Source organism: Ailuropoda melanoleuca, chromosome 1, assembly GCF_002007445.2.
Source record: "Ailuropoda melanoleuca isolate Jingjing chromosome 1, ASM200744v2, whole genome shotgun sequence".
NCBI classification, from domain to species: Eukaryota; Metazoa; Chordata; class Mammalia; order Carnivora; family Ursidae; genus Ailuropoda; species Ailuropoda melanoleuca.
Window position 1 is genome coordinate 189,176,310 of NC_048218.1, and position 22,519 is coordinate 189,198,828.

Here is a 22,519-nt window from a genome sequence, read left to right on the forward strand (position 1 = left end):
TTCATTTTATTGCTTAATCGAGCTTGAAGCTGTTTAAATTAATACAAGTTTTCATATTTGGCAGCAAAGGCTTTTACAAGCCCCTTTAGCAGAGCAAGAAGGAGGTTGGGAGAGAATCAAAAAAGAAATTTACCCTGGGCCATAGCCTTCATGAGGTGGGAGCAGATCAGCCACCATAAGGGCCGTGGCACCAAGGCCACCCTCTTGGAGGAGCGGAGTCAGTCCTGTGTCTGGGGTCCTGGGTCTCGAGGAGGCCCTCCATGGAGGAAACTCAGAAGTTCTTGAGCCCCACAGGGGTCCCTGAGGGTTCTGAGGTCAGCCACAGCACAGGGCCCCAAGGACTGGGCTTATGGCAATGACGGCACCCTTCCAGTTGCTCCGTCAGGGGCAGCCTTCTGCTGGGGTCGCATCCTTCCACCCACCTGCCCCCTTCCCTCATCTCTTCACCTGGCTTTCATCCAGCCACTTTCATTACCTTTGTTGAGGATTAATTCCTTCAGCTATGCGCCCCTCTCCCCTGGGAGTGCCTCGCTCCTGGGGCCTGCCTGTCTTCCTAGAAGAGCTTCGGTGGGTGGGTGGGTGCTGAAGAAGAGTGGGATGTTCTCGGAGCTCTGTCTGCTGCTTCTCTCACTCGAGCCCCAGGCTGCACTCACACACGCACACAGCTAACGCAGACTCCCTCGCTTAAGCTGAGTTTACCCTAGTAGCTCTCTGCCAAAAGATCTGGGAAGAGGGGAGTTTTGAGGTTGCCTGGTCAGTGACGTTTCTGTAAGGATGATTCTGGGGTGCAAGAGGCTAGAAAGCGTAGGTCCCAATTACAGAACTGAAGTGAAGGGTTCTGAGAGGGTCAGCAGTGGCGGAGCTCCAACAAGCTTCTGCTCTTTGTGCCTGATGAGCCCCTGTCATGTGGTGGCAAGGCCCTGGTGGTCCAGGGCCTCCCCCTGGAGGCTGACACCGCCTTTCTCTGTTCCCCAGGTAGAGGTGGAGGTAGAGAGCATGGACAAGGCCGGCAACTTCATCGGCTGGCTGCACATTGACAGCGCCAACCTGTCCGTCTTGCTGGTGGAACACGCGCTCTCCAAGGTCCACTTCACTGCCGAACGCAGCTCCTACTACAAATCCCTGCTGTCTGCTGAGGAGGCCGCCAAGCAGAAGAAAGAGAAGGTACCGGGGTGGAATTGGGCCTGGCTGGGGAGGGGGTGGGTCCCACCGTGAATCTCGGACTTCTTCTCGCCTTCCTGCCCCTCCCCCAAAACACCACAGCCTCCACACAGTGGACAGAGCGGTTTTGTTGTCCCCCACCTGAGGGACCCTGGTTGGTGTTGGTCTCAGACACCACGTCAGGAACCACACGCGACCAAGGGAGGGGCTGCCAGCGTAGGCATCCTCAGCCCTAGGCCTCCTGTGGTGGGCCTGGTACAGGAGAACGGTGTCTGGAAGGTGACCTTGCAGCCATGAGAGGCATGATGGGGGGCGCCCCTGGTGAGCAGGAGACCAGGGACTTGTCCCTTCACCAGCCCAGCCCTTCTTTGGTGCCCTCAGAGCAACTGGGAGACCTGCAGCCCACTTCTGAATTAACTTCACACGGCCCTGCAGGGAGGCCCATTTTGGAAGCTGCCCCAGGAGATGCATAAAGCTGTTAGGACAACAGATTTATAGCCCATCAGTCTCTGCAGACACTGCATTGAAAAGACAAGGGGGGTGGGTTGGAAAGCAGCTTTTGGAAACAAATGGACGATTAAGGAACCCAGTGGTTTGGTGGTGGGAGCTGGGCTTGGCACCCCCTGACTCAGCCTGTCGACACTGACTTACAGCCCGGCCCCGATAATGGGGATAAATCAGCCGGCCACCAATTTGTCAGGGCTTCTCTGAGCTTGAGGAGGATTTCATGGGACAGCCGTGCTGAGCCATAAATTTGTTCCAGGAATAAACGTTTCCTTCCCCCATGGGGCAACCATCTGGCTTGCAACTCGCCTCCCAGAGCCAAAGCCCAGACACCTGCCAAAAGGAGTAGGGGGCTTCAGGGCCCCAGGGCTCCTCATTCTCTTCCAACCCGGAGCAGCTATCTCCTCACTCAGCCTCTTCCCAACTGTCTTCCCTCAGGGACCAGGGACGCCCGCCTGCATCTTTCTCTACCTTTACTTCCTGTCCCCTGGGCTTGAGGGCAGGTGACCAACCCTAATGGGAGTGGAAGAAGTCTAGGGAGAGATGACCCAAAAAGCTTGGGACTGTTCATGCCTGGGAGGACTAGGCCACCATGAAGCCTCTATGGAGGCTCCCACCTTTGTCCCACTTTGGCTCACATTAAACCCATCTTCTAGAGTGACAGGGAGCGGGCCACCTCAGCTCCCACCGCAGAGGAGCTTCCTCTTGGGTTTCCTGTTGGTGACAGCTGAACTTAAGGCTGCCACCCCCGAGTCCTCTGCCTGCTTCAGGGGAAGGAGCAGATGTGGCACTGGGGCCTTGTGTGCAAAGGGCTGAACCTTCACCGAAGAATTAGCAGCTGGGGGTCAATGTGGAAAGCACTTGGCCCCTGAGGCTCCGATTTTGAAAGGCTCTTCGCCCCCAGGCTCTGCTCTCTGAGATTCAAAACCCCAGAGGGACCCAGGAGAAGACAGAGAAGGGAATCTGGCCTGAGATGGCGGGACGGGTGCCGTGCTGGTGTTACACTGGGCATCACTCTTTACCGCATGACGGATTTGTCTGAAAGGGCCCAGGTCATCATTTCACTGGTGCCACGTGACGATGGTGAGGGGTCCTCACCAGTAACTACTTACACAGGCTGCGCGTTTGTATTCCAGTCCAGGTCACGTGCAGTGCGCCGCTCTCAGGGCGAGGCCCTGCCTGCCTCTTCTGGTGGGGCTGGTTCCCGGGAGCAGCACGTGTGGAGCGTGGCAGCACCCCTCAGAGTTGGCCAGACTCGGAGAGTTTGGTAGCCAGCTGCAGGACAGCAGACTGCATAGCTGAGGTGTCCCCAGGATGTCCAACCTGGCCTCGCTTGTGACCCCAGGAGGGCTGCCTTCGCTGTCCAGACGGGCACGTGTGGGGTTAAGCGATCATGGTGGTACGTGTGAGCTAATTAAGGAAAGGTAATACTGGGAGATTTTGTGAGACTAGAAGCCTGCAGAAGTCTTTGGGGGATGTGATCCTGTGTGAGCACGTTGGTGAGCAGGTCCATGTGAGGGAACCTGGCAAGGCTGGTTTCCCAGCGAGGAGAGCTTCGCTGCCTCCCTGCCGGACCTCGTTCTTTCCTGTGCCCTGCAGACGCCTCTGCTCTTGAAGATGCCGGTTGGGCCCTCCCCTTCCTCTCCAGGAGGCGCCTGCCGGGTTGTCCCCTCCTCCTCCAGGAGTCCTGGGTGGGTCTGAGGACCAAAGACGGAGCCACAGATGGCAGGCACCAGGACTGCCCTCCCTCCCCAGCAGGGCCCTGGACTGGGCTGGAGTGGCCATTGATTGCCTTTTATTGAGCTTGCCTTCCCCACTGGGGGCTTGAAGGCCTCCGCCACCGAGGCCCCGTGCCAGCCCCATCTTGGAGCCTCCTGAGCAGCGATATTAAAGAGGATTTAGAAAGGAAAGCCTCCAGCCAATGGCGCCTCAGTCCACGTCGCCCATCTCCTGCCAGGAGGAGAATCTGAGGCTCCCTGGGGAGGAAGTGCAGGCAAGAGGGAGGGCCAGGGATGGGTGAGGACAGGAGGAGAGACAGTCTGTGCTCCTAACCTGGCCCCACAATGTAGAGGGGACCCGAGCAGGACAGGAACTGGCATGACAGAGCCGCAATGGAGTGGATAAGGGAGCTGCTCCCTTGCCCGTCCCCCCCACCCCCGGGTCTGGCTGTGCTGGTCTTTCCCCAGCTCCTCCATCTGCCCAGAGCCTGCAGAGAGAGCCTGAAGGCACTGAATCTGTGTGTGCAGTTACTGTTCTCCCTGGAAGGGGTCTTTGGGTTTTCCTTGTCGTCATCCCGTGGGTGCAGGACAAGGAGCGTCGCCCTGGGAATTCCCGCAAACAAGCTCTTTGTCAGGGATCTGAGCAGAGAGAGGGCTGGGGTGGCTGTGGGGAAGTGGCATGTGTCCGGCAGGTGCTGCTGGTATGTCTGTCCCCTGTCTGCCCCAGTTCTGCAGAAGGGCGGCATCAGCCAGTAGGGGCAAAATGTGCCCTCGTTCTAAGGGTTGGCCACTCTCTCAGCTGACTGTCTCGTTCCCACCAAGAAGCCACCTAGCCAGGCTGCATTTACCAGCTTGCCAAGGCCACTGGTAGTCAAGTCCCGGGAGTAGATGGTCACCTCCATCTCCCGAGGGAGACCTGCAGGGCTCTTCTATTTGAGGGGCCAAGCCAACCCTCTCTTAGAAATGGAGTTCCTTTATCGGAGGAGTAGCTGTCTGCGTCCTACCCTTCGGCCACCTCATGCTTTTGGCATCTTCTAACCTTTGGAGGCAGCAGGGTACCCCCTACTGTGCCCCTTCTACCACGCAGTGAGCTATGGGACCTCGTTGCAGGAATGGCCCCACGGCTACCCTCCTGGTGGGAGGTAGACACCTGCAGGCCAGCCCCGAGGCTTTTGTTTGCATCATCCTTGACCTCAAGCTTTCGGCCCACCTGAGCCTGCCAGAAGAGGAACTCTACCCTTCTCCCCCCCAGGAGGAAACCTGATGCTGTCGCCCAAGGCGCTTTGCTTGAGGAGTCATTAGCAGTTTCTGCTCTCACCCTGTCAGTCTGTTCCCAATTCATCCACACTGCTGAGGAGCCTCCTTCCACAAAGCGGAGGGAGGCAGGGCGGGTGAGGATGGAGCCCAGAACTGCTCCCAGGCTCAGACCCCCTCCGGAGCAAGCGCGGCACGCTGTCTCTCTAAGGTGCTGCCTGGGTGCCAGGAAGGTAGGGAGCAGGAAGAGCGAGGTGGGCGGGGAAAGGGCCCACTGACCAGAAGGGAGCAGAGGACAGACCGGGGGGTGGGGGCAGCCGTTGGCTTCAGCTCATTTAAGGCAGTGCTAGCAGTCTTGTGTCTCAGCAGCAGTGAGAGTCCCATCGGCCCTCGAGCTGCACGAATCCCGGCGTGGCTAGGAGGGAGTGACTGAATAGTCACTTCCCTGGGGAACTTCCAACTCGCAGGGCCCAGGGAGAAAGTCGACCACAACAGGATGTAGGCCTTGCAACCAGAAGTCACCGTGGCTGGCCCCCAAAGTGTCCTCAGCAGTCTGTGCCATGGCCTCCGATTAAAGAGGCCCTTTCACAGGGAAATCCAAAAGCTGGAGACCCCCTCCGGCCTGAAGTTTCTGATCTGACTGCCCTACTGTCTGCCTCCTTTCCTGTGAAAACCAGGCCTGCGCATATGGAAAGCAGAGGTGTCTGGATGCTAGTGAGGAGGGAAGGAGCTGTGATGGGACCCGTGTTGGGAGTAGGTGAGAGGGGTCAGGAGCTGTTTGGGTTAGAGTCCAGCCCCACAAGGCGGAAGGCGAGGGCACTGCCGTGTGTGGCTGGCAGAGGTTTGCACCCAGGTGATGTCTCTCCTATCCCCCTCAGCCACTCCCTGGAGGCCTCGCCTTCTAGTGGAAGCATACTCACACGTTAAAGGCAGGAGCATGGCCTGTGCAGGTGTGACTCAAGGAGGTTCAGTAATTCTGACATTCCTGCCCTTCTGCTGCTTCCACGTGTCATCCAGGGATCTGTGGGTCAGCTGAGAGATCATGGGGTCAGGCGAGCTCCTCTTGCAAGGGAAGACAAGGTGATGCAGGAGGCACATGGCTTGACCGAAGTCAAGCAGCAAATTAAAGGACAGGAGCCCACATCTCCCACCCACAACTTTTCCCACTGCTCAGTGCCACCCTCTGTCTCTAGAGGCCCTGTCAATGCCAAAATGCCCTCTCGAAGATCTCTAGCACCCAGATACTTGGGTTCAGATCCTCGTTCTGCTGCTTCTAGCAAGCCTGGATGCCTCCAGTTCTCCATCTATAAAACAGGGTAATGTTAATACCTAGTCAAGGGGATGTCTTGAGGATTCAACGAATTACTACTTAAAGAATGTTTAGAATGGCACCTGGCACCTAGGAAGCGTGTAAGTTTTGGCTAATACTTTTATCACCCCTGTTCTTGTGTGTCTGTGGGACCCCGTGTGTGGTCCCGTCCCTCACCCCGTTCTCAGTGCTCAGCTGGACAGCCCCCACCCTCTCCTGCTCTGACAGGCTTCACTACTGGGATAATCTCCTGGCCGCAGGATTGGACTTGACGCGCTGTCACATCGAATCAGCTTCTGAGCTGCGGTGGGCCTGACAGTGCAGGGCCAGGGGAGGAGGGGAGAGGCGAGGGTGGAGGGGAGTGGCCCAGCTTCTGAGCTGGGGTCAGAGCAACCTGCTTGAGGTGAAGGCAGAGAAGTTGCTGAGACAAGGCATTCTTGAACGGTGACAAGCCTTCCCCTCCATGGCCCAAGGCTGTCTGTCACTCGGGGAGCCTCAGGAGCACCATGGCCCTGGACAGTGCGGGCCCGGAGAGTTCAGAGTGACCCCTACAGAGTGGTGTCGGGGGAGGGAGGTGGGGACCCAGAACCTTGGCGGTTCTCACTGTGGTGTGCGTGAGGATTGCCTGGGAAGCTGCTCTGGTTTTTTACTTCCTGAGTGCAGTTGTACCAGATCCTAACTTGGTAGACCTGGCACCCAGGTACCAGCATTTTTAATAAGCTCCCCAGCTGTTCGGATCCCGTCCCGAATCTGAGAACTGATTGATCGGAAGAACTTCAGAGCACTCTCCTTACCCACTCAGAGGTAGGAGAGTTCTAGGGGTTCAGCTCAGCGTGATGTGAGTGTCCTGTGGTGACCCACACATTCACCGCAAGGGTGACCCCACTTGCTCAAAGCCTCTGTCCCATGTCCTGTCTGGCTTCACTTCCTAATCCCCTCCCCCCCTTTGCTGACCTCACTCGCAGGTCTGGGCCCACTATGAAGAGCAGCCCGTGGAGGAGGTGGCACCCGTGCTGGAGGAGAAGGAGCGCTCGGCCAGCTACAAGCCGGTGTTCGTGACAGAGATCACCGATGACCTGCACTTCTATGTGCAGGATGTGGAGACCGGTGAGTACGCTGGCCCAGCCTGCCCCCAGGAGCCCCCTCGGTTCAGTGGGAGGGAGGGGCCCAGCCCACGGCTCCCAGGGGCCTCTCCCAAGTAGCCTATGGCTGCTGCCCATCCCCTGAGCCCCATGCACAGCCCTGGGCCCTCGGGTCATTTCATGAACTGCAAGTGAGCCCTGGAGTGGCCGAGGCTCAGCAGGGCCTCTGAGGGCTAGTGAGGTAAGCTGTCTTGTCTGGGTGGTACTCCGAGATTCTTGGAGAATTGTTTTGCTCTCAGACACCCCTGGCTGGGCTAGCCATGGGGATTTGTAGCTCTTAGAGTCTATCAGGAAGCAGGGAACACATTGTCTCTATGTGGTCAGGAAGCACAAATCAGCATCACAACCCTCCTCCCCCTCAGCTTTCTGGGGAAGGCAGCAGGAGGAAAGGAGCCTGGGCTTTTTTCTCTGGGATTTCTCCTTCTCTAGAGGTTACCATAGCCCTGAGTGGTAGCCAGTTGCCATGGAAACAGGCAGCACTCTAGGGGAAGTCATCCCTGGGCAGTCTTTCTGAAGGACCCTCTGTCTCCATCCTCCTCCTTTCTCCTGCCCTCAAGGGCTGTGCGCTGTGGCCAGGGTCATTTCAGCAGGCACCTCAGGCTTCTGGAGGATGGAGGGCAGTAGAGGCCACTCTCATAGGGGTGGCCCTGTGGCCCTTCCAGCTCAACTTCCCACCTCCACTCCCTTTGCTCTCTCTAACCTGCCCTCCCTTCTCTCCTTGACATCCTGTGCAGGGAACCATGTTAGTTGAGGGCAGAGGGAAAAGCCCTGCAGGCCGCCTCTGGGTCCAAGGAGCCAGATCCTTGCAAGGCAGAGGGGCCTGAAGATGTCACTGGCACTTGAGGCAGCCCCACAGGTGGCAGGCTGTGGCTAGCCACCCCCCACCCCCAGGCCCTTCCAGATCATCAGCCTCATCTCAGCCACTTCCCTCTAATGACATTTCCCAGGCAGCTGCTCTCTGGCCATGTCAGTTCACCAAGAAAAACTAACCTTCCCAAGCCCTGGGCTCACTCTACTTGGGAGGGGAAAGAGCCAGGCAGGAGTAGAGAAGGGCTGATGAGCCTTGAGGATTAGGTTCCCTTGAGGACAGCTACAATCCTGCTGAAAGGTGGCCCAGCCCCGCCAGGTCTGGGTGGTGTGACAAAGAAAGGAGTCTTTCAGTGGTGGTCCAGGCAGGAAGGAGCACTGTTTCGGAGCACAGGAGCCAGAAAGAAGGGGCCTCAGGAAGCTTGGAGAAAAGGGAACTCTAAAGAAGCCCCTGCCCAAGGTACGACAGCTCCCTGGCAGGCTCTGCCTGGCCTCTGGATCCTGTGTGGCCCTGGATCAGGGCCCTGAAGCCTCCAGGGGACAGAGCTTGAGGGTTCGAGGCCTTCAGCCAGTAATCTCAGAGGCTTCCCCACCTGGCTATCTCTGGCAGCTGTAGGGAGCCAGGACACTGAAGTGAGGGATGGCCAAGGCAGGAAATCAGGAGAAAAGGAACCAAAGGGGAAAACATGTATTCTTGGAATATTGGAGAGGGGAGTGAGATGCTTGTTGGCACACTACTTGGAGGGTTGCTGTGGGCTCCAGGGAAAACCTGACCTCGGTTGGTTCCATAAAAATCTATGAAAATAAGCTTAAGCATCTACAGCTTCCCTCTTCTGAAACCTTTCATTCTCTCTTGGGGGACATCCTCCTGCCCTGTGTCTCTTCTCTTAATTAAAGCCTGCCTTCAGGAAGGATCTAATGAAATGATGAAAGCATTGCCATTAGCTGTAAATGACCAGCCAGACTCTGTGCAAGGACCTGTTTGCAGGAGGCAAAGTCTGCTTCTGTTGCCTTGGAGCAAAAAATAATAATAATAATAAAATAAAAATAGACCAAGTATAGAAAGAATTTGTCTGTGTAGAGGGTTTACTGCTGGGTGGGGGAAGGGCAGCTGCTTCCTGAAAGTCCCTGTTCTGAAACTGAGGCTCATGGATGCTGGGACGGTGGCCCTGTGCAGAGGCCCAGTAGTGGACACGGCCTTGTGCACGTATGCAGAGTGCATCTTCAATACCGTTGAATTCTTTTTTATTTTAAAGATTTTACTTACTGATCTGACAGAGAACAGGAGCACAGGCAGGGGGTGCAGGAGAGGGAGAGGCAGACTCCCCGCTGAGCAGGGAGCCCAATGCACGGCTCAATCCTAGGACCCTGGGATCGTGACCTGAGCCGAAAGCAGATGCTTAACCGACTGAGCCGCCCAGGCACGCCGAATACAGTTGAAATCTTAAGCACGCTGCATGCATCAGGGATTTGCTAGGCCTTGACAGAGCAGACAGAACCAAGCCAGCAAGCGTCTGTGCCCTGAAGGAGCTCACAGCGCAGTGGCAGGAACATGAGCCAGACAAGGAACATACAAGGCCAACTGTGACAAGTGTAGCAACAACCAACATGTGTTAGGCACCTGTTAGAGTGTGGCTTGGACCCCAGAGGTGGAAAGAAGAACCCCATACCCACACCACACAAACCTAGCTACTCTCACCTCAGAGAGCAAAGGGGGCACAACGGGCCTGATGCAGAGCTCGAATCAGGGCCAAGGGGGATGGGAAGGTGAAGTTACTGGGGACTGATGCTTAGTGGAGTGGGGGTGGGGACGCAGCAGAAAGAAGCAAGGGAGGGAACCTGAGAGGACCCTGGGTGTTGCCAAACCTGGTGATTACCAGCTGACAAACAGCAGGGATTCAGGATTCAGGAAGGACAGGCAGAGAAGGAGACTCTCCCTGCCCAACCAAAGAGAGCACTGAGTTGGGGTAAGAGGTTGGAACGCCAACCTGGCAGTACCAAAGTTTGCTTTTGCACGTATCACACGGTAAGCAAGGTCAGAGTAGCCAAGTTTGAATATACTGAGATTGGGCCCTCCTCCCCGAGTTGCTCCCCATCTTCCGTGGCTCAGAGTTTGAGGCCATTTCCTTGCCCAGGGCTGTATGGGGCCCCCTCCTTCATCCCCACGTTTGCCCCTGGGAGACGCTGGCAAAGAGTGGCTGCTGTCAGTCATCACTCCTGTGATGGGCAGGCCAGACCGGCCCTTGTAGGAGCGGGTGTACGCTGGCCCGCTCCCACCCTGGACAGGCTGCCGGGCCCTGTCCCACATGCCTGCGCTTCATCCACGTCCTTGAGTGCAGCCCAGGAACACTCCCAGCGGCTTCCGCAGCCCTGGCCAGTGGACTGGAGAGCTGAGGTTGGAAGGAAGACTGTGTGCCTCTGAGGCCTGACGTGTCAGCAGCCCCATCCCACTTTTGAAAACAGCATGAGCCTCTTGAGCAGAGACCACAGGGGACTTGCCTATGGAGCGGGGCAGGCCCGTGCTGCAGGCGCCCTACAGAACACCACATCCTGCCTGCTCCCCAACCCAGGGCTCACTCCCTCCTCCTGCCCCGCAGGCACCCAGCTGGAGAAGCTGATGGAGAACATGCGAAATGACATTGCCAGCCACCCTCCTGTTGAAGGTTCCTATGCACCCCGCCGGGGAGAATTCTGCATTGCCAAGTTTGTAGATGGAGAATGGTAAGCCACCTGGACCCGAGCGGAACAAAGAGTCTTAAGAGCGATAGCCGGTCTGTCCTCAGGACACAGACCTGCAGAACTACCAGGTAGACTTCAGACATTTGCCTTAGCAACCTGGTTTCCACTGGGTGGTGGTGTTGACCTTGGCCGGCTCTCCAGTACAGCCCTCTTCATTGCTCGCAGCCCATCTGGGGCCTGTGATTTGCCTGCAGCCCAGTCAGCCTCAAGTATACAAGTGGTGTCTCTCCTCCTCATTCCTGGGAAACTCTGTTGGGGGAGCCGTGGCTGGCTGAGACTCTCTGACACAGCCCTCACCCCGCATAGGAAAAATGATGTCTCATAGGGTGGGGAGGGCGGAGGCTGGTTCTCTGTGAGCCCAGACCAGCCACCCGACCCTCCGCCCCAGCTGTCTGGGACATGACCAGGAGCACTCACAGCCTGCAAGAAGGTCACTATGTCTGATCTACCAAGAGTAGGGCCCTTGCCTTCCCTGGGTGACGAAGTGACTTGGATGTGTTCCCTGCCGCGGCCTCCCAGACAGATCTGCCGGCTAATTACAGCTGCTGTTTAGTGTGCTGGCTTTAAACAGCAGACATCAATCTAGTCATTAGTCTTGTTGCTTTATGCCCCAAGGACACATTAATCTGCTCCACATGCTCCCTTCTCCCTCCCTCTGCTCCCAGCTATGCTCTGATTCCATTAGATGGTGGCTACAGTGCCCCAAGCCTGGGCCATCGTGGAGTCTGAGAATTGCCCTCTGTGACACCCATGGGTGTTCGCCCTGAGCCCTGGGCAGAGAAGTGTCATGGCCCTGCCCTGCAGTCACTACGGCTCCGGGGAGGCCACACTCATCAGGGCTGTCCCTTGAGCTCTGCCCACGCTGCTGTTGCAGGTACCGCGCCCGAGTGGAAAAAGTTGAGTCTCCTGCCAAAGTGCACGTCTTCTACATTGACTATGGCAATGTGAGTGTGGGACACCGGGAGGTGGAGGAGTAGGCAAAGGAGGGGCCCCGGGTGGCTGCTGGGTCAGTTCAGCACAGGAGTCCCCTAGGTCAAGTCGCTGTGAGCTCTCAGAGGTCCCTGTAAGCTCTGAACCCCTTACTGACAGAATGGCGAGCATGTGGGCATCTGTACTATTGGTGGAACAGGCCACTGGACTCTGAGAAGTCTCCTTTCCGGGTCCCAGGGATGAGTGCCCAGCCACACCCATGGTTCCTCGTCTTCTGCCCAACTTCTTTGAAGAGAGGGCCCGTGGAGGCCCTTCACACCCCACAGCTCCTGGTCGTGCTTGACCAGGTGCTTGTGTGCTGGTCCAAACCAAGGCTTGCTGGGAAGGGACAGATCCAAGGGGGCAGTGACTAGCACCCTTGAGAAAAGCCCCCCCGGGCTGGGCCTGAGAGTCTGTTAATAATTCTGGAAGATTCCCTGTGGGCACAGCAGCAAGCAGGAGAGAAAGTTGCAGTTCAGAACCGTGCTACTCCTGAGGTGTGACGATGCATGTCTGCTTTCCTCAAGGACTAGAGTTAAGGGTCGATGAGCAGAAGCCCAGAGTTGGCCCATGCTCCCAACTTCCCGCCAGGGGATGCCCAAAAGAGGTCCTGCCACGTTGTGGGACTGTCGGGACCCTTGTCTCGGTGTGCTTTCCCAGCAGAGCACCCCCTAAGCCTGTGGAAAAATACTCAAGAAACCCATGTCACAGAGAGAAGGCATTGGGGGAAAAAATGGAAATTATGGTTAGAGACGAGTTATCAAGTTGATTATTTTAGTAGAGCCACCAGGTGTGCCAGCCCTGGGCCTAGGTTGAGAAGGTGTGAGCCACGGTTGTCCGCCTGCTGCAGGGGCCAGCCTGGCACGTTCCCCCAAGCCATCACTAACTGGGCAAGCCTGCGCATGGGCTAAGTGGGAGCAAGTCATGGCGGGGGCCTGAGTTAGAATTCCAGAGGCCTGGCCACAGAAGTTGTCCTGTGAGAGCAAGGGGGCATCACGTGTGTAATGCTCTTGGCCTGACGTGTCCTCTGCAGAGAGAGATCCTGCCATCCACCCGCCTGGGGACCCTGCCTCCTGCCTTTAGCACTCGTGTGCTGCCTGCTCAAGCCACAGAGTATGCCTTTGCCTTCATCCAGGTGCCCCAAGACGTGAGTCTACACATCTCCCTCCCTCCTTCCCTTCCTTCCAAAGGGGGCTGTCCGATGACACGCAGCCACTAACGCGGCCCTCACAGGCTGCCAGGAGATGGAAACAGTGACCAATGGTCTGTTAGTGACTGGACCCAAGAGATGGGAGTGACCGGGGAAGTTGAGGGAAGGTGCACCAAGGAGGTGGCATTGGAGCATCTGAGCTGATTCTTTAGACGGTTGGGCCCAGTGGGCCAGGGCACTTGAAGAGACTAGTCCACACAGTTGCGAGTCCAGGACCTTGTGGGCAGTGGTAGAAGATGAGAGTGGAGAGATAAGTCAGGGCCTGGCAGCTGGGGACAGGGTTTTCAGCAGAGGTGTGACATGGTCAAATCGGGTTCTGCACGTTCCTTCAGGGAACTTTGTCAGAGACTGGATGGAGTCCTGGGAGACCGACCATGGCAGTTGGTAGTCCAGGCTAGAGACAGTGACAGCCAAACCAGGGCCACGCCAGAGGGGCCAGGTCACAGCGCCATGTGGGAGTGGGGGGGGCAGGAAGTGGGGAACAGACGGTGACTGGGGTTCCTACATGTGGCTCTGATGCTGTTCGCCAAGATGCAAGGATGACGAGCAAATCAGGGGCTGTGGGAGCTCCAGGCAGCTCGATAGTGTTCAGTTTGGAAAGCGAGAAAACCTAGAATCACGGACTTGTAGCTAAAACCATGGGTGCATACAGGGCAAGTATGTGGAAGACAGGGTGCGAAAAAGAGCGAGCCTTGGCAAGCGCTGGTCTTCCCCGAGCCAAAGAAGAACCTGAGGCAGAATGTGCATCCGGAGAGGAGAGCTTGGGCTCAGGGTCACAGAGCCACCCAGTTTCCAGAGGCGGGGAGCCCGGTCTGCGGTGTCCAGCTCCCCAAGGGAGGTCAGGCTTAAAGCTTGGCGGGTACCCTTGGCTTGGGCACCAGCGGAGGTCCGGGGTGCTCTGAGCAGCCTGCATGAAGCTGCTCCCAGATGCAGGGCACTAAGGAGCAGATGGTGGGGTAGGAATCCATGCCATAGAACATTGTCTGCCTTTTCACCGAACTTGCTGAAGGGCAGAAGAGAAACAGTAGGAGAAGAGGGTGACAAAATAGGTCAAGGGGCAGTTTCTAAGGGTAGGGAGACATGAGCATGGAGAGAGCCTGAGAGGACAGTGTGTGCACAAAAGCGGGGACTGTGAAGGGTCACGGTGCTGGGGCACAGTCCTGTAGAGGTAGGGTGATGGGGACCAGGCAGCGAGTGGGTGGTTAGTTTTGGATGGACAAAAGCCACTTTTTCTCAGAGACCCAAGGCAGGTGGGCAGGGTACAGGGGTGGGTGACAAGGATGGGTTGTATGCAGATAGGCTTGGCAGGGAGGGAAAGGACAGGATACGGAGAGGGGGCACTGCCGGTCCAGAGGCTGTTTCCTTCCTCATTAGGATGTGAGCAGGAAGTGAGATGCTGGCACCTGCTGAACTCTTGCTTGGAGGTCCATGAACAGGACATGGGGCCCACATGGCTGTTTTTGAAGCTTGCGATTCCCTCTCCCACTAACTTGCATGTGTGTCTGCTCCAGGAGGATGCTCGAACAGACGCCGTGGACAGCGTGGTGCGGGATATCCAGAACACTCAGTGCCTGCTTAACGTGGAACACCTGAGCGCTGGCTGTCCCCATGTCACCCTGCAGTTTGCCGATTCCAAGGGGGACGTGGGGCTGGGCTTGGTGAAGGAGGGACTGGTCATGGTGGAGGTGCGCAAGGAGAAGCAGTTCCAGAAAGTGGTATGTGATGTGGGGGCAGGCTCCTCACCTCTCCCCACCTGCCATCACAGAGGGCGCTGGGGCTACACCAAGAGCCAGTGACGGAGCAGGGAACCCTCCATCCTGCTGTTCCTGCTGGGGAAAGATAATGGGTTTGGGTTTGTTGGGGTTTAAAAAAAAAAAAAAAAGCTAATTACATCCCAAATTAATTGGTTGCAGGCTTGGCTGAGAATGCAGCTATAAGCTAGAGCAGGAGGTATCCCTTTGCAGGTTCCCCCAGGTGGCAGGCTGGAAAGCCTTTCCAGGGGTGGCCTGGAGAGGGCCACAGCCTGTCGCTGCCTCCACCTCCCTTTACCACTTCCTTCTCTCTAACGTACAGTTCCCAAGTCTGGAGCTAGCTGCTCGCACACAGGGCCACCTGGAGCCAAACTGCCCCTCCAGCCCTCTGGCTTGTCTGCAAAGCCTCCGGGGCGTGGAGCGGGGCTGGGCCTGAGTCTCCCCATCATGAGATGAGGAGGGTGCCTCAGGCTTCACTGCTTCACGGGCTGTAACGTGAGGAGCCTGCAGCCGACACCCAGGGACCACCTGCACTGTCTCCCTTACTGAGCGTGGGGAGTTGGGACGGGCACCTCGCCCTCAGGACAGGCTGGTGGGAAGCCCCCACACTCCCCCTGAGAGGAGGGATGAGAACGGCAGCGCTGAAAGCCCCGTTCTCTCTCCATTGTGCCCTTCGCCTTTTCCCAGGCCTCCCCTTCTCACGGGCTGTGGGCCTGTGGCACTGGTTGTGCAGGTTGGTGATTCGTCTGAAACAAGACCTCAGGGTCAATTGCTAATGTGTCCTCTGGACAGGAGAAGCGTGACACCGTGAGTCCTCTCACCAGAGACCCCCAGTGTCTTGAGATTGCCCTGGGAGCTAGCATAAGTTTCCTTGTAGAAGCCTGAGATCTCACTGTCTCCCCTGTGAAGCTCCCCATCATGTCTCTGGTGTCTAGAACATTCCTTTGCCCAGTATCTGAGATGAACACCCTCCCTACAAGTGTTCATTCATTCATTGACTCATTCTTTCAAAAAACATTTATTGAGGGCCTACGTATCTCCATGAACAGGAGACAACATTTCTGCCCTATGAGGCTTACATTCAAGCATGAGTTGACAAAAACATTTATACTAAATCAGTGAAATTGGCTGATAGGAGAGAAATGCAACAGAAAAAGAGAAAATAGAAAGGGGACTCAGGAGTGTGGGGGAGGGGTGATTGGAATTTTAAATGGGGTCATTTGAGGCTTCATTAAGATGGTGATGCTTTATGGAAGACTTGAAGGAGCAGGATAGGTGGCCAGGTGGACCTGAGGGGAAGAGCATCTCAGGCAGACGGAACAGCCAGCACAGAGAGTCAAGGTACAGCAAGTAGGCCAGTGTGACTATGCACCTGGGATTTTACTCTGGGGGAGCTGGCGATCCACTGAGCAGGGGAGTGATGCAGACCAGACCCGGGCAGTCTCCAGGGTCATTCCGGCTGCTCAGCTGCAAATACCCCCTTTGTGACCTCCCTTTCTTCCCTTATCCCTCCAGATCACAGAGTACCTGAATGCCCAGGAGTCAGCCAAGAGTGCCAGGGTGAGTTTTTTCCTTAACGGTTCCAGGGGGAGCTCAAAAAGAGCGCTTAGTCCCTGGGTTCCAGCAGGTCCCACCTCCCTCACGGTCATTTTCTGCCTTCTCACAGCTGAACCTTTGGCGCTATGGAGACTTCCGGGCCGATGATGCTGATGAGTTTGGCTACAGCCGCTAAGGAGGGAAGCGGGTCTGGCGCCCAGCCCCGCTCACACCAGTACCTCTTGCTCTGCAGGGAGGGTGTTTTCAGCTCCAGACCCCAGATCAGGGGTGTAGATTGGGTCCAGCTTTGCTTCAGTGTATGGAAACGTCTTGTGGGGCAGCATCTGGGCTGGAGGTGGGGTGGGGCAGCCCAGGGCTTTCAGGGGGCAGGCCACTGTCTTCTGAGATGACAGGCACTGCCGTCCACAGTCTCTTCCAGCTGATTTTGTGTTTATATTCGGGGGTTTGGTTTGTTGTTTTGTTTTTTTAAGTTGTCCTCGAATCAGGAAGAAACATGAAAGACTTTGTCCTAACGTAGGGCATGATCCTGACACCCAAGGCCAGCTGCCAGCTGGCACCCCACTTCTATCCCAGATTCCCTTCTTCCCAGCTCTCTGTCCAGCTGTTGATTATGTGATTTCTCTGATGCGTCCATTCTCAAATGCCAGCGTGTCTACATCTGCTCCCTGCCAGCCCGCCCCACTTCTGTATTTAAAAGCTTTCGAGGCCCAATAAAATAGTACCTGCTGTCTGCAGCCCTTGTTGGTCATGGTGGAGTCCAGAGCGTGGGATCTCGACAGCCCCAGCAGGAGGAGACTTGGGCACTTTAATGACCCTCAACATAGTTATCTGCATGCCTGGCCTCAGCCCTAGAAACCTAGCCAGCCGGGGAAGCAGGGCAGTTCTTCAGAGTCACAGGCAACTCCTGGGACCTGGGAAGTGTGATACTTCCATGGCCGTCGGGCAGAAGGCTGGAGATCTTCTCCTTTAACTCAGCAGTCCAGACCCCCGCTGCACATGGCCGCCCTCAAGGATCTTGAAGATTTCGAGCAACTCAGCAAGCAGTGCCCAGGACTGGCCACACATCGAAGGCTGGGCTCGGTCTCACCAGGCCCCGGTGGAGAGTTGCTGGCACCTTCCTGTGCCAAGTTCTGCCGGAGGGAACTTTCCCTCTCCTGCTGTGGCTGGAATAAAGACTAACACCGAATAAGCTGGCACAACGTGGGTTAAGGATGGGGGCCTCAGTGCCTGCCCCACTCCCTCCACGGTGTGTATTTGTTGAAAAACGGAGCTGGAGAGCAAGGGTGGGTCCAGGAGGGGTCACGGCTCCTCGCCAAGGAGACCCTGTCTCTCCAGGTTGGCTCTTGCTCTGTCTGACTTAACAAGGTAGCCCCCAGGTCCTCAAGGTAGAGCTGGCCACAGAGCTCAGAAACCCCTTGCCTCTCCTAGCCCCAGACGAAGGAGGGATGCTCAAGGGCAGCCATTGTGGGGTGCAGTGAAGAGGCTGTTGTGCTGCTGGGGGAGTGCCAGGGAGGGAAAGTCGGTATGTGATGAAGAGGTCACCACAGTGTCCAGGGGATCTGCCTGTTCTCCTAAGCCCAAAGCCTTATCTATGCAGCCCTGCCCTTTCCAGGCACGTACCGCTGTGAAACATGGCACGCCTTCCTGGTGGTCCCACACTCAGCCCCCCATTTCCAGTCTGGGGTGGTGATCCAAGCTGCCATTTAAGATTGGTCCTTTGACCATGGGGAAAGTCAGGGGAGGTGGTGAGGCCTGGCTGGCCAGCTCTCACCCCTAAACCAAGGCCCTAAGGCCCAGAAAATTTGGTTCCTGGCAATTCTGCTCCTACATCCACTTGTTGAGGCCCAGAGTTCACATGGGGTTCTATCCAGAACCTGTCTTTAGGAAAAAAGATACGTGCTTTCTGAACTCAGGTACACTCCAGCTAAGGGGAGACGTGAGTGGGGCGGTTGTGTCTGTGCAGCTCCAGAAATCCGTGTGCTCCCTTCGTCTCAAGAACTCCCGTTTCTGCCTGCCCGAGAATCTCTCTGGGTTAGCCAGACTGAGAGCTATGGTCCTCGAATCAGACCCTTTATGGTCCGGTAAACCATGTTTCCCATGACTTCATACAGCCCCTGATGGGGCCCAAGGAGTCAGCAGGAGTGTGAAGGTCCCTGTCTCACTCCTGGAGAAGCTGTCCTGCCCCCAGCAGGCAAGCCCACTCCTCATGGTCTCACATTTTCTTGTGCACGGTGGCAGCTAGCCATGGAGAAGAGAATGATCGCCTCACCCGTTTCTCTACTTCCTGGTGGGGTCGAGAGGCGGGTCGGCATGTATTCCCCGTGAGCACGATGGGCAGAGGGGCAAGATGCCAGCCCGCTCTCTCGAAAAAGGGTCTGAAATCAGCTCACTGTCTCCACAGTTGCCTTGGTTACATCTGCGCCCAAGGATAAGCCCTCCGTGGCTCTGCAATTGAAATGACGCCCAAACCTTCCTTCCTTCTTTTCTTTCTCTTCTCAGGCTGGTTTTAACTCAGGCCAGACCATTCCAGGGGCTGGAGGGTGCTGCTGCTACTTGCTCTCAGTCCCCCCCGCCTCATCTGTTGAGTTCCTGGGGTCTGTCGTGGGCAGGCCTGGGAGCAGGGTGATGCAAGCCAGGCACGTAGGACGCAGAATTTCAGGGAACACTCAGCATGTGGTTGCATTGGAGGCTTGGCCTTTTGTCCAGAGTTGAGACTAGTCACCAGTAGGACCAAAAACCTCTCCAGAGCTCCTTCCCCCGCTGGAGTTATGAAACATGTTCCCCCGTCCATCTTTCCAGTTGAACCCTAAAACCTCTCGAGCACCTATAATCCATCCTTCCACCCAGCCACCAGGCATGGGTCAAGACCTGGGAGCACTGGGTCCAGTGGGTGCCAAGGCTGTCTCCATAGGCCCCCAGGGGCGGTGCAGGCCAGGTTGGAGCAGCCAGCAGATGCTGAAAGCTCCATAACAAGCCACAGCGGTGGGAAGTGCACCAGCACAAGGGGCTGAGGCCCCAGCCCAGTGACTGGGAAGGTGGCACAGAGGAGGGCGGGGTCAAGAGCTAACAGGTGGCAGAAAGCAGCATTGCTAAGCTCTGGATGGGCTCTGGAAGTTTCCCAGTCTCTGAGGGCTGCCCCTCCCCGGTGACCCTCGTCTACCTTCTCCCTGCCAGCAAGTAGGACCAGTGGGGAAGGCGAAGGGTGGTGGGGAAAAAAAAAAAAAAAAAAAATGCCTCTACTTTATTTATGGTTTTGATTATTTTTGCATCCCAGGGAGAGTCAATGGACCCCTTTTCTTGCATTAGCCCATGTTGGGAAGCGTCGGGGAGGGGCTGGGGAACTGGTGCCTCAAGAGTGGTTATTGATGTCCTAATTACAAGAGGATGCTAATTTAATTTGAACCTAATTACAGCGCACTACCCTGGGTGGCCTGTGTTTTAATAATTAACGTCCTTCAGATGCGTAGGAGTCTAATAATATTTACACTGGGTTGGCTAGCAGCCTGGGGAGGCGGGCTGGGGGCCCAGCCGCCACCCTCCCCCCGGACAGCTTGGCTGCTAGCAGGTGGGGAAGATGGCATATGAGTCTTGGTTGGCTAGTATCTTGTCGTTCTTCACAGGGAGTATGCTTGGGCCTCATTTCCAGCCACTTCCTTGACCCAGCAGGCTGCTCTGCTCTGCGGGGCGCCAGGCTGGAGCTCTGAAATACATGGTGAGCCGCAGGATCAGTGCTCCGGACGCCAGCCTCCCGCCCCCAACCCAGTCCGAGCCACGCAGATGAGAGCCCCATCTCCAGCTTCTCCTGCCTACCTGGGCCCAGCCTGAGGAAGGGCTTGTTTGGGCAGGAGGAAAGAGCTGCCTGGGATTTCTTCCTTCTCTTTTGATTGGGAACACTCGTAAGGAAGTACACATTCGGAAAAGTTCACGAATTACAAGGATACAGCTCAGGTGTTCACAATGTGAACATAGCCATGTACACACACAAATCAAAAACTAGAACATCACCAGTCCTTCTAGCTTGCTCCTTAGTCACTGCCCCCCTCGAAGGTAACCCCTCTCTTGACTTTATCGCAGTAGATGGGTTTCGTTTATTTGTTGTGGGTTTTTTTCGGTTTTGCCTGGTTTTAAAAAGTTTTACACAGGTGGAGCCCTGCGGGATGGATTCTTACGTGCCTGCCTCCTCCCGCTCAGGATGTCTGTGGGCTGTGTCCTTGGTAGCTTAGTTTTGGTGTGTGCCTGGTTTCTGTATGGACTGTTGTCTGAATATGCCGCTTCTTGGTTATGGAGAAGTCAGATGCTCGACAATCTGCTAGAGCCAGAGCTCTGCCAGTCCCTAAAGGAGAAGTCTGCTCGTTCTGATTATGCAACTGGGGGCAGGAGGTGACACTCAATGAGCTGGGGTAGCAAGATGACAGGGCAGGGTAGTTCCGCCCACTACAGACATGGAAGAGTGTGGTTGGCAGCGTGGCTCCTGTGCCCAGCCTTTTAGATCTCCCAGAGATGGGGAAAGGGTCTGCCAGCAAGTTCTAGAAGCCATTCAGACGAACCAAGGGCTGAAGAGATGGTCTGAGGAAACTTCAGTGTCTACTGGAAGCTTCTTTCGGCCCGTGCTTCTCTTAGTGTGGCTGGCAGACCAGCTAACTCAGAATCACCTGAGGTGCTCCTTAAAATGCAGTTTCCAAAAAGGGCCAGGACCCCATTGGATGTGGGGGGTGGTGTGTAATTGAACCAGCCATCATAGCAGGAGGACAACGGGTAGTGTTTGTGGGGTTGATAAAACAAGAACTGGCCTGTTGTTGATGAAACAGGATGAAAAGGGGTTGCCTGTAGGTAACAGCTGAGGGTTGGGAGTGCTTGTTAGAACTCCCTGTGTACCGATTGTTTCACCATCAGTGAGCATTTCCGATTTTTTATTCATTATCCGGTTAAGCCTGCATGTATCACTTCCCATTCCAGAACCACTCCCTCAATTCCTGTGGTCCAGGGCCTGGGACTCTGCACTTTGAACAAGTTTCCCTGGTGATCCTAATGAGCTCTCGAGTTCAAGAATTACCTGTCACTGTCCAAACTCATTTTATCAGGTAAGGAAGGACACAAAGTGACTTGCCCAAGGTCATCCAGCTTATTTATGGCAGAGCCAAGAATAGGAAACCGGTCCCTGGCCTATGTTCTCTGTCTCATGGCTTCACCTCGGTGGTTGTCCATCTCGGTGGGTCTGGCCCCCAGGGACCTGAGGGACAAGCTGAAGACCTGGTTCAGTGGAAGGAAGCCAGGGTGCCCTTGCCTGGGTGCAGGGAGGCAACCCCTCCAGCAAGCAGAACACTTACAGCTTTGCTCCATGCAGAGCCGTCGCAGGGCCTGGCACGTGCAAAATGCCACTGCGCCGGCAGCAACATCCTCAGGTTGTTCACGCAATAGGAGTGGGTCTGCCCTGAGCCCATAGCCCCCCAGCAGTCCGGCACTCGGCATTTACTGAGCACCTCCTTCCTAGCTCCAGGCACTGTTCTAAGTGCTGAGGTGGCGGAATCAGCCCTCATATCCTGGGCCTACAGTCCACTGAGGACAGCAGATACTGGTGATAGGAAAACCCAGTTTACTGATACGGGTGTATGTCCAAATGCAGTGGCATTAGCTTGTCAAGATGACAGCATGCATGCCCCAAGATCCAGCAATCCCCTTCTGATTCTGCGGCGAAGGGCTACGTGCACATGTGAGAACCGCCCCCACCAGGAGTCTTGTGCAAGAACGGTCACTGGAGTTGGGTTCCTACTAACACAAAACTGGGCACCACAGACACCACAAGGTGTATCCACACAAGGGGGTATTATTCAATGAAAGTGAATTGTGACCCCACAGAATAACATGGATAAATCTTAGAAACAAGAACAGCTCGGGTGACTTCATATCACTATTATCACCATTATTCTTAAAGTTCGAAACCAAGTAATACACAGCTTACATACATATCTACTGACCATTTAACTTCTGGGATGTGTTTGAGTGTCAAGGGACACTTAAATCCTTATATTTGGGCTACAAACATAAACTGGTGCTTTTTTGAACAAACTGGGACACATGGGCACCTTTGAAATACATAATAAAGTACAAAACCAAAAGGCAAAAGGCTGATAAACACCAAAATCTGGACAGTGGTCCTCTCCAGGTGGGATAAGGAAGGATGTCAGGGAACATAATTTCCTAGGAATGTTCTAGCTCTGGGTCTGGGAAGTGGGTCAATAGGTGTTTATTACATTACTAACTAATAAGGTGGTGTGGGAGCTCAAAAGAGATTTTTTCCGAGGAGTTAGAGAACCCTCACATAGGAGCACTTTAATCTACCAGGGGAGGTTATGGAAGGTTTTTCAAGGACAAGGTGGCTCAACAGGTTTTGCCAGATG

At 55.7% G+C, this 22,519-nt stretch overlaps 1 protein-coding gene across 2 annotated transcripts in view; it reads left to right on the forward strand.

Annotated features, from left to right (window-relative positions):
- Nucleotides 1-20,169, forward strand: part of SND1 (staphylococcal nuclease and tudor domain containing 1) — a 412,648-nt gene extending 392,479 nt beyond the window's left edge. The window contains exons 17-24 of one of the 2 annotated variants that reach the window (XM_034671485.1): nucleotides 976-1,164; nucleotides 6,912-7,053; nucleotides 10,493-10,616; nucleotides 11,509-11,578; nucleotides 12,637-12,750; nucleotides 14,325-14,528; nucleotides 16,080-16,124; nucleotides 19,742-20,169. In XM_034671485.1, the coding sequence (XP_034527376.1) occupies nucleotides 976-1,164; nucleotides 6,912-7,053; nucleotides 10,493-10,616; nucleotides 11,509-11,578; nucleotides 12,637-12,750; nucleotides 14,325-14,528; nucleotides 16,080-16,124; nucleotides 19,742-19,825 (972 nt within the window). In that variant the 3' untranslated portion in view covers nucleotides 19,826-20,169. Of the gene's footprint in view, nucleotides 1-975; nucleotides 1,165-6,911; nucleotides 7,054-10,492; nucleotides 10,617-11,508; nucleotides 11,579-12,636; nucleotides 12,751-14,324; nucleotides 14,529-16,079; nucleotides 16,125-16,230; nucleotides 16,856-19,741 lie in introns of those variants that run through there. The other variant, XM_002913419.4, reaches the window with a different exon arrangement.
- Nucleotides 20,170-22,519: the final 2,350 nt, after the last annotated feature.